This window comes from Peromyscus leucopus, chromosome 8b (genome assembly GCF_004664715.2).
Source record: "Peromyscus leucopus breed LL Stock chromosome 8b, UCI_PerLeu_2.1, whole genome shotgun sequence".
NCBI lineage: Eukaryota > Metazoa > Chordata > Mammalia > Rodentia > Cricetidae > Peromyscus > Peromyscus leucopus.
The window spans coordinates 32,174,013-32,186,130 of record NC_051086.1 but is presented as its reverse complement, the minus strand read 5'-3'; the positions used below and the strand labels follow the sequence as shown (position 1 = coordinate 32,186,130).

The 12,118-nt window shown below is 43.1% G+C and overlaps 1 protein-coding gene across 1 annotated transcript; it reads right to left on the bottom strand.

Annotated features, from left to right (window-relative positions):
- Positions 1-3,039: 3,039 nt before the first annotated feature.
- Positions 3,040-4,236, bottom strand: LOC114706398 (olfactory receptor 56). The gene has a single exon (XM_028888787.1). The coding sequence runs from the start codon at positions 4,219-4,221 to the stop codon at positions 3,274-3,276; it is 948 nt and encodes a 315-aa protein (XP_028744620.1). The 5' UTR covers positions 4,222-4,236; the 3' UTR covers positions 3,040-3,273.
- Positions 4,237-12,118: the final 7,882 nt, after the last annotated feature.

The following is a 12,118-nucleotide window of genomic DNA, read 5'->3' as shown; positions in this document are numbered from 1 at the left end:
GACCTGCAAGCTCCAGGAACCTGTTAGTCTCCACCTCCGCAGCCCAGGGATTACAGATGTGTGTGTGTGTGTGTGTGTGTGTGTGTGTGTGCGTGGGGGGGGGTGTCCAGATTTTTATGTGTGTGATGGGGGTCCAAACATACAGTAAGTAGTTTCTTAATGGAGCCATCTCCCCAGCCCCTACTTTTTTTTAAAGGTATTATAAGTGGAATTCCCCCAGCCCTTCCTCCACCCCAATTTCTTTCTTGGCAAGTTTGTTATTGGTGTGTAGAAAAGCTAGATTTTTGTATACCAGTTTTGTACCCTATCACTCTGTTGGAAGTGGTTTTCAGGTCAAAGGTTTTTCTGGTGGAGTCAGTAGAGCCTTTTAATCATATGATCTGCAAGCAGAGATGCTCTGCTTTCTTTCTTTCCTGTTTGTATCTGTTTCTCTCTTTCTCCTGTTCCTGCTCTACAACAGCAGTGGTGGTGGCCATGTTGTTTCCTTCCTGGCTTTAGAGGAAATGCATTCAGTTTGTCATTGCTTAGCTGGCGTGTGTGTGTGTGTGTGTGTGTGTGTGTGTGTGTGTGTGTACGGGCTGGGCTGGGGCTTTATTACATTGAAGCATGTTCCTGCTCATCCTGGTGACTTCAGGGATTTGATTATGAAAGAATGTTGAACTTTGTCAAAGGCCTGTTTCTGTGTCTGTTGGGACAATTGTTGATTTCTCTCCTTAATTCTATTTACATGCTGTATGACATTTACTGATTTGCTCATGTTGAACCAACATTGCATCTGTGGGATGAAATCAGCTTGGTCATGGTGATTTTTTTCCATTTAAATTTTTTATCTTTAAATTTTGATTTATTAATACTGTATTCACTTAATTTCTGCCCCTCCCTATTATTTCTCAAATTGATCCCATGTTCTTCCATTCCTTCTAAAATTCATGATCTCTTTGTCTTTAGTTATTATTGTTACATGTATGAACAAATTGCATATCTATCTATATATAGCTATATATTTATAGACACACACACACACAATTTCCTACTGAGCCCATTTAGTGTTATGCCTATATATATGTGTTTAGGACTGACACTTAGAATTGCATAACCTATCAGGGAGCTCACCCTGAAAAAAGAAATTTATTATCCCACTCTCAGCAGCCATTGGTTGACTCAAGCTCTTCATCTAGGGTTGAGGCATTGTGAAATTTCCTCAGCCACATTAGTGTGTCAAGTGACATTGTCACTATGCTGGGCTTGTTTACAGTAGCAGGAATCCTGGTTCTCTAGCTCTCATAATCTATTCTCTCCCTCTTCCATGACTTTTCCTGAAAATTGGGTGTTGGGGTTGCCTTGTAGATTATGTGGAGCTGGGTACCCATAGTCACTTATTCTCTGCATTTTGACCAGCTATGGATCTCCATAATAGTCTCCATCTGCCGCAGAAAGGGAGCTTCTTTGATGAGGAATGAGAGCTATACACATTTGTGGGCATACGGATAAGTAAGTTTGGTTAGAAGTTTTATTGAGGGCTGGGCATGGTGGCACAAGCCTTTAATCCCAATACTCAGGAGGCAAAGGCAGACAGAGCTCTGTGCCTTTGAGGTCAGCTTTGTCTATATGGCGAGTACCAGGTCAGCCAGGGCAGCATAGTAAAACCTTGTCTCCACAAGTTTATATTGGTTTAGGAAAATGGCAGTAGCAGGCTCTCCTCTTCAGTCGGACCTTTCCCACAGTTTGTTGACTAGGTTTACAGTCAAGACGTGAATTCCGTCCTCTTGAGCAGGCCATAGTCCAATTAGACACCCAAAATGAAAGTACACCATTTAGCTAAACAAAGAGAATTCCAATATTTACAGATTGAGCTATATGATGCTGTTAAGATGACAAAACTACTCAAAATGGAAAATTTCAGAAGACCAATAGCAAAATAATATCGAATAAGATCAAAGTTGGAGGATTCACAGTCCCTAGTTTCAAAATACAGTATCAAACAGTGGTATGGTGGTAATCAAAACAATTCAATATTGGCATAAAGATGGATAGAAAGAAAACAGGAAGTGAACTTAGAGTTCAGAAATAAACCCACATATTCATGACGCACTGACTTTTGGCAAGGATGCTAATGTCATTCAGTGGAGGAAGAAGTCTGTGTTTTCAACAAACATTAGAACAATTGGATATCCATACACGTGAAAAAAAAAGGATGAAGTTCAACCTCTACATGGCATGATCTGCACAATGAACTGAACATAAATCAATGAACTAACAATAAGACTGGAAGCAATACATTTTTTAAATGTGGATGTCAATAATCATGACCTTGAATTTGACAGTGGAGTCTCAGTTATGATGTCAAAGCCACAAACAGTAAAAGAAAAAATACATAAATTGGACTTTATAAAAATCCTAAAAACTTTTGTACATCAATATTACTATCCCAAAGTAAAAAGACAGCTTAGGGAATGGGAGACAATATCTGCACCTCACATGTCTTGTAAGGTCACAGTCTCTGCAGCAGACAAAAACTCCAACTCACAAAAAAAAAAAATTAAAACTCAATTTAAAAATGGGCAAAGGACTCAAAGAAGCAAATATCCAAATTTTAAAAGACACGTCCACTCATGTTCTTGTAAAATTACATTTTTCCCTCTGTCTGTATGTCAAGTCCATGTGTGTGTCCTGGAATGAGTGTGAAGGCCAGAGGACACCTCATGAGATTTGGTTCTCCTCTTCCAGTGGGGGTCCTGGGATCAGACTCAGGTGGTCAGGCCTGGTGGAAGAAACTTTTACCTGATGACCCATCTCACTGGCCCCTAAACAAAAATTTAAAGGGCAGTTTCTAAAGCCTCTACTAGAACACAGAAAGGAAGCTAAAACTATTCAAGTATTATAGAAACTCAGTTCCTACCACCTGGAAACTTCCCATTTAAGACACCCACATTTCTTATCCTGAATTACCTATCAAATAATACAGACTGGAATAAGACAATCCCAGTCCTTAGCAAGCACTCAATAAAAGGCAACTGCTACCAAGAATAATTAAGAAATAAAGTAAATTTTATTGAAGGATGTTATAAACAACCAATAATAACAATAGTAGTGAAGCAATGCTCCCTTGTAAAGTTTTCAATTCATGTAAAGGGGTCCCTACAAAATCCCTGTGAGAAGGCCAGTGTCATGAGTCTCCTTTATCGATAAGGAAACAGAGATTCACAAAACAAAGATGGCTTACCAGTGATACGCAAACAGCAGGTAACACAGCCAAGCACTAGACCATGATTTTCAGTGCTGGCTGCCAATCCTGCAGCGGTCCAGCCCCTTCCTCAGTGCCCCCATCACCTCCCTGTTTCTCAAGCTATAAATGAGGGGGTTGAGCATAGGCGTAAGAACTGTATAGAAGATAGAGACGATTTTGTCATGGCTGGGAGCCCGATATCGCCTTGGCCTCAGGTAGATGAACATGGCTGCCCCATAGAAGAGCGACACAGCGGTCAGGTGGGAGGAACAGGTGGCCAGGGCCTTTTTCCTGGATTGAGCAGAATGCATACGGAGCACGGCCCCCAGGATGCGAGCATAGGAAGCCACAATGATGGAGAAGGGGAGGAGGAGCATGAAGACACAGCAAGCAAAGAGCAAGGTGTCGAAAAGGGATGTGTCTGCACAAGCCAGCTTCAGTAAAGCTGGCACCTCACAGAAGAAGTGATCTACATACCTTGAGCCACAGTAGGGCAGGCTCATGGCTGCCACCATCTGAATTATTCCATCAAGGATCCCAAAAGCCCAGGAGCTCCCAGCAATCTGGAGACAGACCCTTTGACTCATAAGAATGGGATAGTGAAGTGGGTGGCTAATGGCCACATAGCGATCATAAGCCATGAGTCCCAACAAGAGTCCCTCAGATCCCACAAGAGAGACAAAAAATCCAATTTGTACGCCACAACCCGCAAAGGAGATGGACTTCTTGCCGGACAGGAAGTTGGCTGCCATTTTTGGCACGATGTTACAGACCAACATGAGGTCCATGAGGGAGAGTTGACTGAGGAAGAAGTACATGGGAGTATGAAGTTGGGAGTCAGTGTAGATGAGGAGGATGAGGAGCACATTCCCACAGAGCGCCACTGTGAAGACCACCATAACTGCAGAGAAGAGGACCAGGTCAGTCTGGCTCTGGGAGAAGATACCTAAGAGGATGAACCCATCTATAGATGAGGCATTCTGCCATATTCCCATGGCTCAGGGATCCACAGTCACCTGAAAATAGACACAGAGGGGCTCTGAGACAGGGCTGTCATGCCTTTGTTTCTGGATTCTTCCTCTTCAGTTAGATACAGCTTTTGTAATTCACCAAAATTTAACAATGTTTGCTTTGCAATATACAGAGCAATGGCCTTTCATATGCCACAACACTTCGCTAGTTCAAAGAACTGCATTACACGTCTGTGTTGTATACATCTATACCAAGAACAATAGAATCTTCAAAACTACTGGACAATCCTTCAGTCAGCAATATCTTGGCTTTGCTATACAGCACTGGCTTTAAGTAGCTGGACTCACACTTTCACACTACTGAGACTATTTCCTATGCAAAAGAAAACTAATACATTGTAAGGGAAGATGATAGGGTCTGGCCCTAAACCCCATGGTAGCCAGGGAACTCACCATGTAGCCTAGGTTAGCTTTGACCCCAAGGCAATCTTTCTACTTCAACTTTCCTAGTGCTGAATTACAGGTGTGTAATTCATGTAATTAGTATAATACATGCTTGGCTTCATTCCTGATCCTTTATTTTAATTCTGACCAATATTCCAATATTTCTGTCCATCATTCAATCAACATTCGAGCCATCTGAAAACCTCTTGATTCTATAGTTAAGGTTTCTCAGAATCTAATTATCCTTACTATCCACACAGCAATTACCACGATTCATCATGATAATTACTTATGTCTTTCTTCGTGGTTTCCCAGCATCTGTTACTAAAGCCTTTGAGTCTATTTTCACAATAGTTCTTATGATTCTACTAATGTATGAAGTGATATAAAAACTCCTGCTGAAAGTATATCAATGACTTCCCAACCTAGTCTAATACAAATCAAATTCTTACAGACACACAGGCCTTCCATGCATGTTTGAAAATACACACACGAGTGTTCACTCATACAGCTGTACCCACTAGTGCCTTGGAAATTATACCATTCCCCAATGTTCATAGTGCTTCCTTGAATTTCCTCAAACTGGACACATCTACAACTGTGGTCTTTCACTTTTTAGAACTTGTCTCTGAGGCAGGCTTTTTGCCCAGATCCCTTTCTCTAACCTGCCTCTATCTTTACTTAAGTGCCACCTTCTCTAGAGATGAAAAGTCATATTAAAACCTAAGCATTTTATACTTTCAAGGCCCTTCCCTGATCTGATTTTCATTACTTACCTCATTTGGCTACATGTATGCTTTTTCCCTGTTTTAATGCCTATATCATCTCACTGAAATATAAAAATAATCTGTTGTTCACAGTAGTATCTGGGCAGCCCCTAGGGGAGCATTTAGTTCATAGCATGACCTCAATGAATATGGCCGGCTGAATAAGATAATTCAGATGTAATACATGACTAGAAGTTCCAAGTTCTGAAAGCAGAAATCCTCCTCCTTTGACTTCAGGGAGCTTGTTTTTGACCCGAGCACAGTGATTTGTTACATGATTTCTTTCTTGGTGAAAAAAAAATGAATGATAACATAGGAAATAGCCTCAGCTATTTATAAAACAGAAGGAGGTTCTTCACAAATGGACGGCCTTTGCACCTCTGAAACATTTGTGCACTGGCGTATTCGTGTCTACCTAACTCATTGCAGAGGTGAAGTGAGGCATTTACCCAGGACAATGGGCTCTTTGGATAGAAAGACCTGGGGTAATTCCCTATGTTAGGATGGGCTACATCAGACCAGTGATCAAGAAGTTGCACATCATCCATTTCTCCTCAAAACAGAACATGTCTGATGTGCCAGAATATGTGCCCAGGTAGTCTTTCAAACAGTGATATCCAGGGATGGGCTTTTCTATAGGAGTGAATTACTGTCCCCATAGCCTTAAGTACCTTCTCAGCTATATTGGTCTTAAGATCAACCAGGCAAAATAACTCAGGTCTCCCTTAGTGCTCACAGGAGAAGTTCTTCTTGTGTGCTGAGAACCCTCCATCCTACTATTAGGAAATGGAGGCCTCCAGCCAACCCTCTTAACTATAAACTAACAAACACCATTTCTTTCTCCAACCTAGATGAATTTATTGGGCCAGTCTTTCCTAAGATGGACAAGTAGAGCCATTGTTAGTCTTCTCCAGAAGAACACCTGTCTTCACCTCCTTCCCAGCTCAGTAGTTAGTTGGTCAGTCTAGCTGCCCAAGTCATATCACCTCAGTCATCTTTGATTCCTGCCCAAGTCATATCACCTCAGCCATTTTTGATTCCTTTCCTTCTCGAAACACATGTCCCAACCATCAGAAGCCACTGGCTCTTATCTGATCAGACCTTCTCCTAAATACTTCTTACATGCTAGTTCCTACCCAGTCACACATGAACACTGCCCTCGGATGATAGCGATGGCCTCTCACTTGACTGACCACCCAGTTTGCTCTTGATTCCCATGCCAGTCTGTGGACACATAACACTGGAGTGAACCTACCCCTGAGAGAAGAAAAACCAAAGTGCCTCCAAAAGAAAAGTAAGACTTTCATCAATGGTCCCCCCATTGCCATCCAGATCTTCCCTTCTAAGCTCCCTGGAATTCCCCTGACTCACTGTCCCTGCAGATCCTCCAGCACCGTGGGTTCACCCCAGTTGAAGTCTCAGAAGACACTTGTTCTTCCCTCCTCATGGATGAGCTCTGCTTGTTCACTCCCCTCCTCTCCTTCTCCATGAAGACTACCCTGAATATGGAGAAGTGAAATCCTTCCTCCACCCCTCATTGCTTTCCTGCTGTGGGTTTTCACAGCAGGCAAAACCACAGGGCATGCTGCATTCTATCTCTGTGATCTGTCTTCTGCTCTCCCGACTACAGCCTGTGTTTCCAAATGTGACTTTAGCTCATAAGGAGCATCCTGGACTCCTGTGACAGTGTTGGCATATGTATTATGATGCCAGTAAAAATTTGTTGGATGACCATTTGCTATGCAAAACAACTCAGGATTTTTTCCCCTAGAATTTCACATGTTCTTTTTCTCCTAAGACCAACCTTTAAAAATATGGTTTCTTAGGTAATGATTTCCTTTTTCCTTCCTAGAAATAGCAACATAAAAGAGGCCACCTTGTCTTTACCAGGTTATTTGGGAACAAAGGGAGGGAGACCTTTTGCTAAAAAGTGAATGTCCTCCTTTAAAAAAAAGAAAATAAGGGGCTGGAGAGAGGGCTCAGTGGCCAGGAGCACTGGCTGCTCTTCCAGAGGAGCCGGGTTCAGATCCCATGACCCACATGGTGGCTCGAAACCATCCTTAACTCCAGATCTAGGGCATCCTGTGCCCTCTTCTGACTTCTGTGGGAACCAGGCACACATGTGGTACACATGCATACATGCAGGCAAGGTACCCATTACATAAAATAAAATAAATATATTTTTAAAAGAAGAAAATAGAAACAATAACTCTAATAGTGCCAGACAATCTAAAGCAGAAGAAATACTGATGAGCACATTGTAATGAAGGAATAAATCAATAGCCAGTAATAAGTGCTGTCAGGATGAGAGGAATTGTTAAGTGTTAAGGGGAATGACCTTGCTCACCTTCTGGTGCGTCCCTTGTGGGGAAAAAAACGATGCTCTTTGGAGGAATTTCTCACTTCCAATTTATTTCATCATTCTTCTGTTGCATTTACTGGTGAAGAGGGGATAAGGAAGAGCTAGCTTGCCCCTAGCTCTGATCTCCTTCCTCAGTTCCTTCCCCATCAACCCTCAGTTTCTGGACCACTCTAGTTCAGATAGTAGGGCTCAGACAGACAAGCGCCTCTTCCCAGCAAAAGCAGAAAGAAAAAGAGAGAGAGAGACAGAGAGACAGAAAAGAAAAAAAAAGAAAGAAGAAAAGAAAAAAAAAGAAAAAAAGAAGAGAAAGAGAAAAAGAAGAGAGAGAGAGAGAGAGAGAGAGGAGACTTAGTCAAGATGGTGGGCAGAAGTGCCAGAGTCAGCCTGTGGACGCTGTTGCTCACCCACTGATGCCTGCCCAGTTTACACGAGGCACTGCCTCTCACTTGAGTCGTAGAATTATCCCCCACTACCCACACAGCTACTTAACACAGGTGTTGAGAAAGGACCATGGCGCCCAAGTCTCCCTAGAGAGCCCCCAGACTCCAGCCCTGCAATTGGAACTCCCAGGTTTACAATTAAAGAAACTCAGAGTGGCTCAAACAGGACCAGCGGGGACTGGATGAGGAAGGCTGTCAGGAAAGGCCATGGGGCCTTAACAGGAGCATGGAGAAACTTCCCATGTGTTCTACTTCTTTCCCCATTTCAGCATGTTTTCAGAGCCTCAACCATCAACCCTCACACACACCCCAACCCCTCCCCAACCTCCAGGCTCTCAAGGAATCTTTCTTTACCTATGTGCCTCCCCTCAAGTGCTCCCAGTAACCACAAACCACACTTGTCCTTTACTTGCCCTCATGAAGTTAGCCTACATCTTTCAATCATGAGTGAAACACAGAGAGGAGGTGACTTAAAGCAGAGGTGAGTACTGGACACAGTCCTACCCTTGTGGCATTTCTAACCTTAGACAAGAGGGGAAGGAACAGCATTTGCATCTGCAAGATGGGGGCATGCGGCTGAACGTCACCCAAACACTTCCAGACATCTCCATAGGTTTCATGCCCTTCAGGAACTTGCAGAAGAGGTGGAAAGATTGTAAGAGCCAGTGGGGATAGAAGATACCAAGGAAACAAGGCCTTCCAGACACAACAGGGCTGGTGCACATATGAACTCACAGAGACTGTAGCAGCATGCACAGGGATTTGAACACAAGCTCCCATCCCTAACCCAGAAGATATCTTCAACCAACAACCACTCACAAAGGAAAAATTAGTTTTCTCCAACTGAGTCTTCACTGGGTGTCATTAGGGTTTACATTACTGTGAAGAGACACCAGGACCACGACAATTCTTACAAATGAAAACATTTAATTGGGTGGCTTACAGTTCAGAGGTTTAGTCCATTATCATCATGATGTGATATGTTGGCATGCAGATAGACATGGTGCTGGAGAGGTAGCTGAGAATTCTACATATTGTGCAGGCAACAGGAAGTGATCTGAGACACTGGGCAAGACCTGAGCATATATGAGACCTCAAAGCCCAGCTCCACAGTGACACACTTCCTCCAACAAAGCCACACCTCCTAATAGTGTCACTCCCTATGAGCTTATGGTGGTCCATTACATTCAAACTACCACAGTGAGTATACAAGTCACACTAAAGGACTGGTCCCATGCCCAGCAGTAGATGGCCAAGACAAGATGAACTCCATGGTATTCTGTATTCTGGGAGGGTTTCTTTCTCTCTCTCTCTCCGTGTGTGTGTGTGTGTGTGTGTGTGTGTGTGTGTGTGTGTGTGTGTGTGTGTGTGTGTGTGTGTGTTTTACAGGTCTTTTGCTTTGTTATGGTGTTTGAATCTACTGGGAAAGAACTAAGACTTAGATTCAATTTAGATTAAATGAGTTTGTTCTTACTGCTAGCAGAAAGACAGCCGCCTTAGAGGCAAACCGCACTCCATGCAGAAGAGAGCTAAAGAGAGGTTTTATAAAGATGATCTCAAAGGTGTACATTACAATTTCTACGGAATCCGGAGCTGGACAAGATACCTCTTGACTTCCCCGATGTTTCTCTCTCCCGTTGTATAGTAATAAAAAAAAAAAAAAACACTTCATCCCAGTCCCACAGCGCTAAGTGAGTTTCCAAAAGCAGAAAGCAGGAACATCATTATCCTGTTCTTATCTCACCTGCAGGCCACTAGGCTCTCACAGACAACCCAGGGTCAATGTCAGAGGCCCTTAAGGGGTGCCTGGTACCATATTAAGTTTCTTTAGCCATCACAGGGGCGTATGTGAAATTATTGCACAGGTCTGGGCACTCTGGGGGAAGTGTGACTAGGTGACTTAGGTAGAGAGGTTTGTTTCTGGACTGGCTGACACACCCTCACACCGTGTGTGTGTGTGTGTGTGTGTGTGTGTGTGTGTGTGTGTGTGTGTGTGTGTACATATATGTATGTATATATATCCAATTTTGTGTTTTTATGGGATTTCTGTGTGTGTGTGTCTGTCTGTCTGTCTGTCTGTCTGTCTGTGTCTGTATGTGTTTCTTGTGCTTTTTCTTTGGCTCTTTGTTTTCTGTTTGTTTGTTTGTTTTGTCCTGTTACAGTTCTTTTGTTTGTTTTGGTTGCCTTTTTGTTTTCATGAGAGAGAAAGAAAAGAGCAGGTTTGGGTGGATGGAGAGGTTGGGAAGATCTGGGAAGAGCTGGGAGAGGGGAAACTTTAATCAGAATATAATGTGTGAAAAAAATCTATTTTCAATAAAAATAAATAAATTGGCATCATTACATCATTAGGCAATCTCAAATGCTATATTCAGTCAGCCTATAATTAAAACACTAGCTGTTCTTTCAGTTCCAAGGACAGAAAAGTCTTCCAGGTAACACACCAACCAAGCAAGTGTCCTCAATGACATCAGCCGCCAGATGGTTCAGTCCAGAGACACAGATGATCACATGGTCACATTTGATTTCTGCTTCCACGGTCTCCGAGAAGGAGCCTTTGGACCTAGCCTGTTTGGTATTTTGGTGTTGTCTGCATTTTCTATATTCAGTGATGGTGCTGAGAGGGAGAGTTAGTGCTCCCTGAAGCACATTGCAGATTCAGACTGTGGTTGCCTGATCCCTGGCATTGTGACTCTGTTGAAGTAATGTCTTTTTGAAAGTGGACAGACCACAGCCCCATAGAACTGCTTCATCAACATGTCCAGGGTGAGATTCCCCCAGTCACGGAAGGACAAGTCCTTCTGCAGCAAAACAATCCACTTGTCCCACTTTTCTCTGCACCATGCTTCCACATGGGTTTCATTCCTTCTTTGAAGAGATGGAAGTCACTGTGCCTAGCAGTTCCCTGTGGCTGTCAAGCCTCTAAAAGCGCCCCACAGAGGCAAAGGCTCAGGTCTGTTTGCTGTTTTGTTCCTAGTTCTGTAAGATGATGAGCAGTCCTGAGTTCTCCTGGGTTACCCAAAAGTAGATTGCCATACAGGGGATGCTGTGTTCATCCCTCCTTTTGCGATGCTCTGACTGGTGTCCTGTTCCATTCCTCCTTCTGGCCATTACTCTGTGTGAAGTGTTATGTTCTTCATTCTGATTGAGATCCCACTGTCATCTTCCTTTGAGGTGTTGAACTTTTTCATCCTCTCATCACTGCTGTTCACCCCAAGGTGTTTGCTTCTCCACCTCCCACAAACCCATCCATCTTGTCTGGAGAAAACAGTGAACACTTCTCTGAAATGAAAGGTGGAGATGATGCTGACAGATGGAGATCCCATGCCCACGGGGCAGGCAGGGGTAGGTCCATCTCAGAACATCAGTGCACCAGTGCAGCAAAAGCAGTCTCACTACAGGAGAAGCCAGCGCCACCACCCCAGTGAACTGCCATTCAAGATCTAGGCTGAGATGCTGCTGTCCTGGTCATGCCACAGCCTCTGGTCCTATGCACTGTAGCTCCTGCAACCCATATCCCTGATGAACCCTGCCCTGTGGCCACCCAGGAGCCAGAAGCCCAGGCTCCCACCTAGACCTAGGCCTGTGCACCATGTCTTCTGCCACAGAGCACACGGGTGAGCTCTGCTTGCATCCTATATAACTGTCGATTGTTCTCTTAGTGAGTTATAGTGATGCATACTCATGCTTTGTTCATGACAGCTGGAGATGTCCTTTATTTCTAATTACATAAAATATTTAAAAAATAAACATAGTGTGTATAAAATAAAGTTTATTAATATATGCAGTTTTTATTTCCATATTCTTCATTCAGCCTGACTCTATCCATAACCCTATTTATTACTCTCAATATTTTTCACTGTTTTGAATATATATATATATATATATATATGTTCAAATGCATATATATT

Coding starts and splice junctions, on each gene's coding strand:
- LOC114706398 (XM_028888787.1), bottom strand. CDS start 4,221: ATGGGAATATGGCAGAATGCCTCATCTATAGATGGGTTCATCCTCTTA.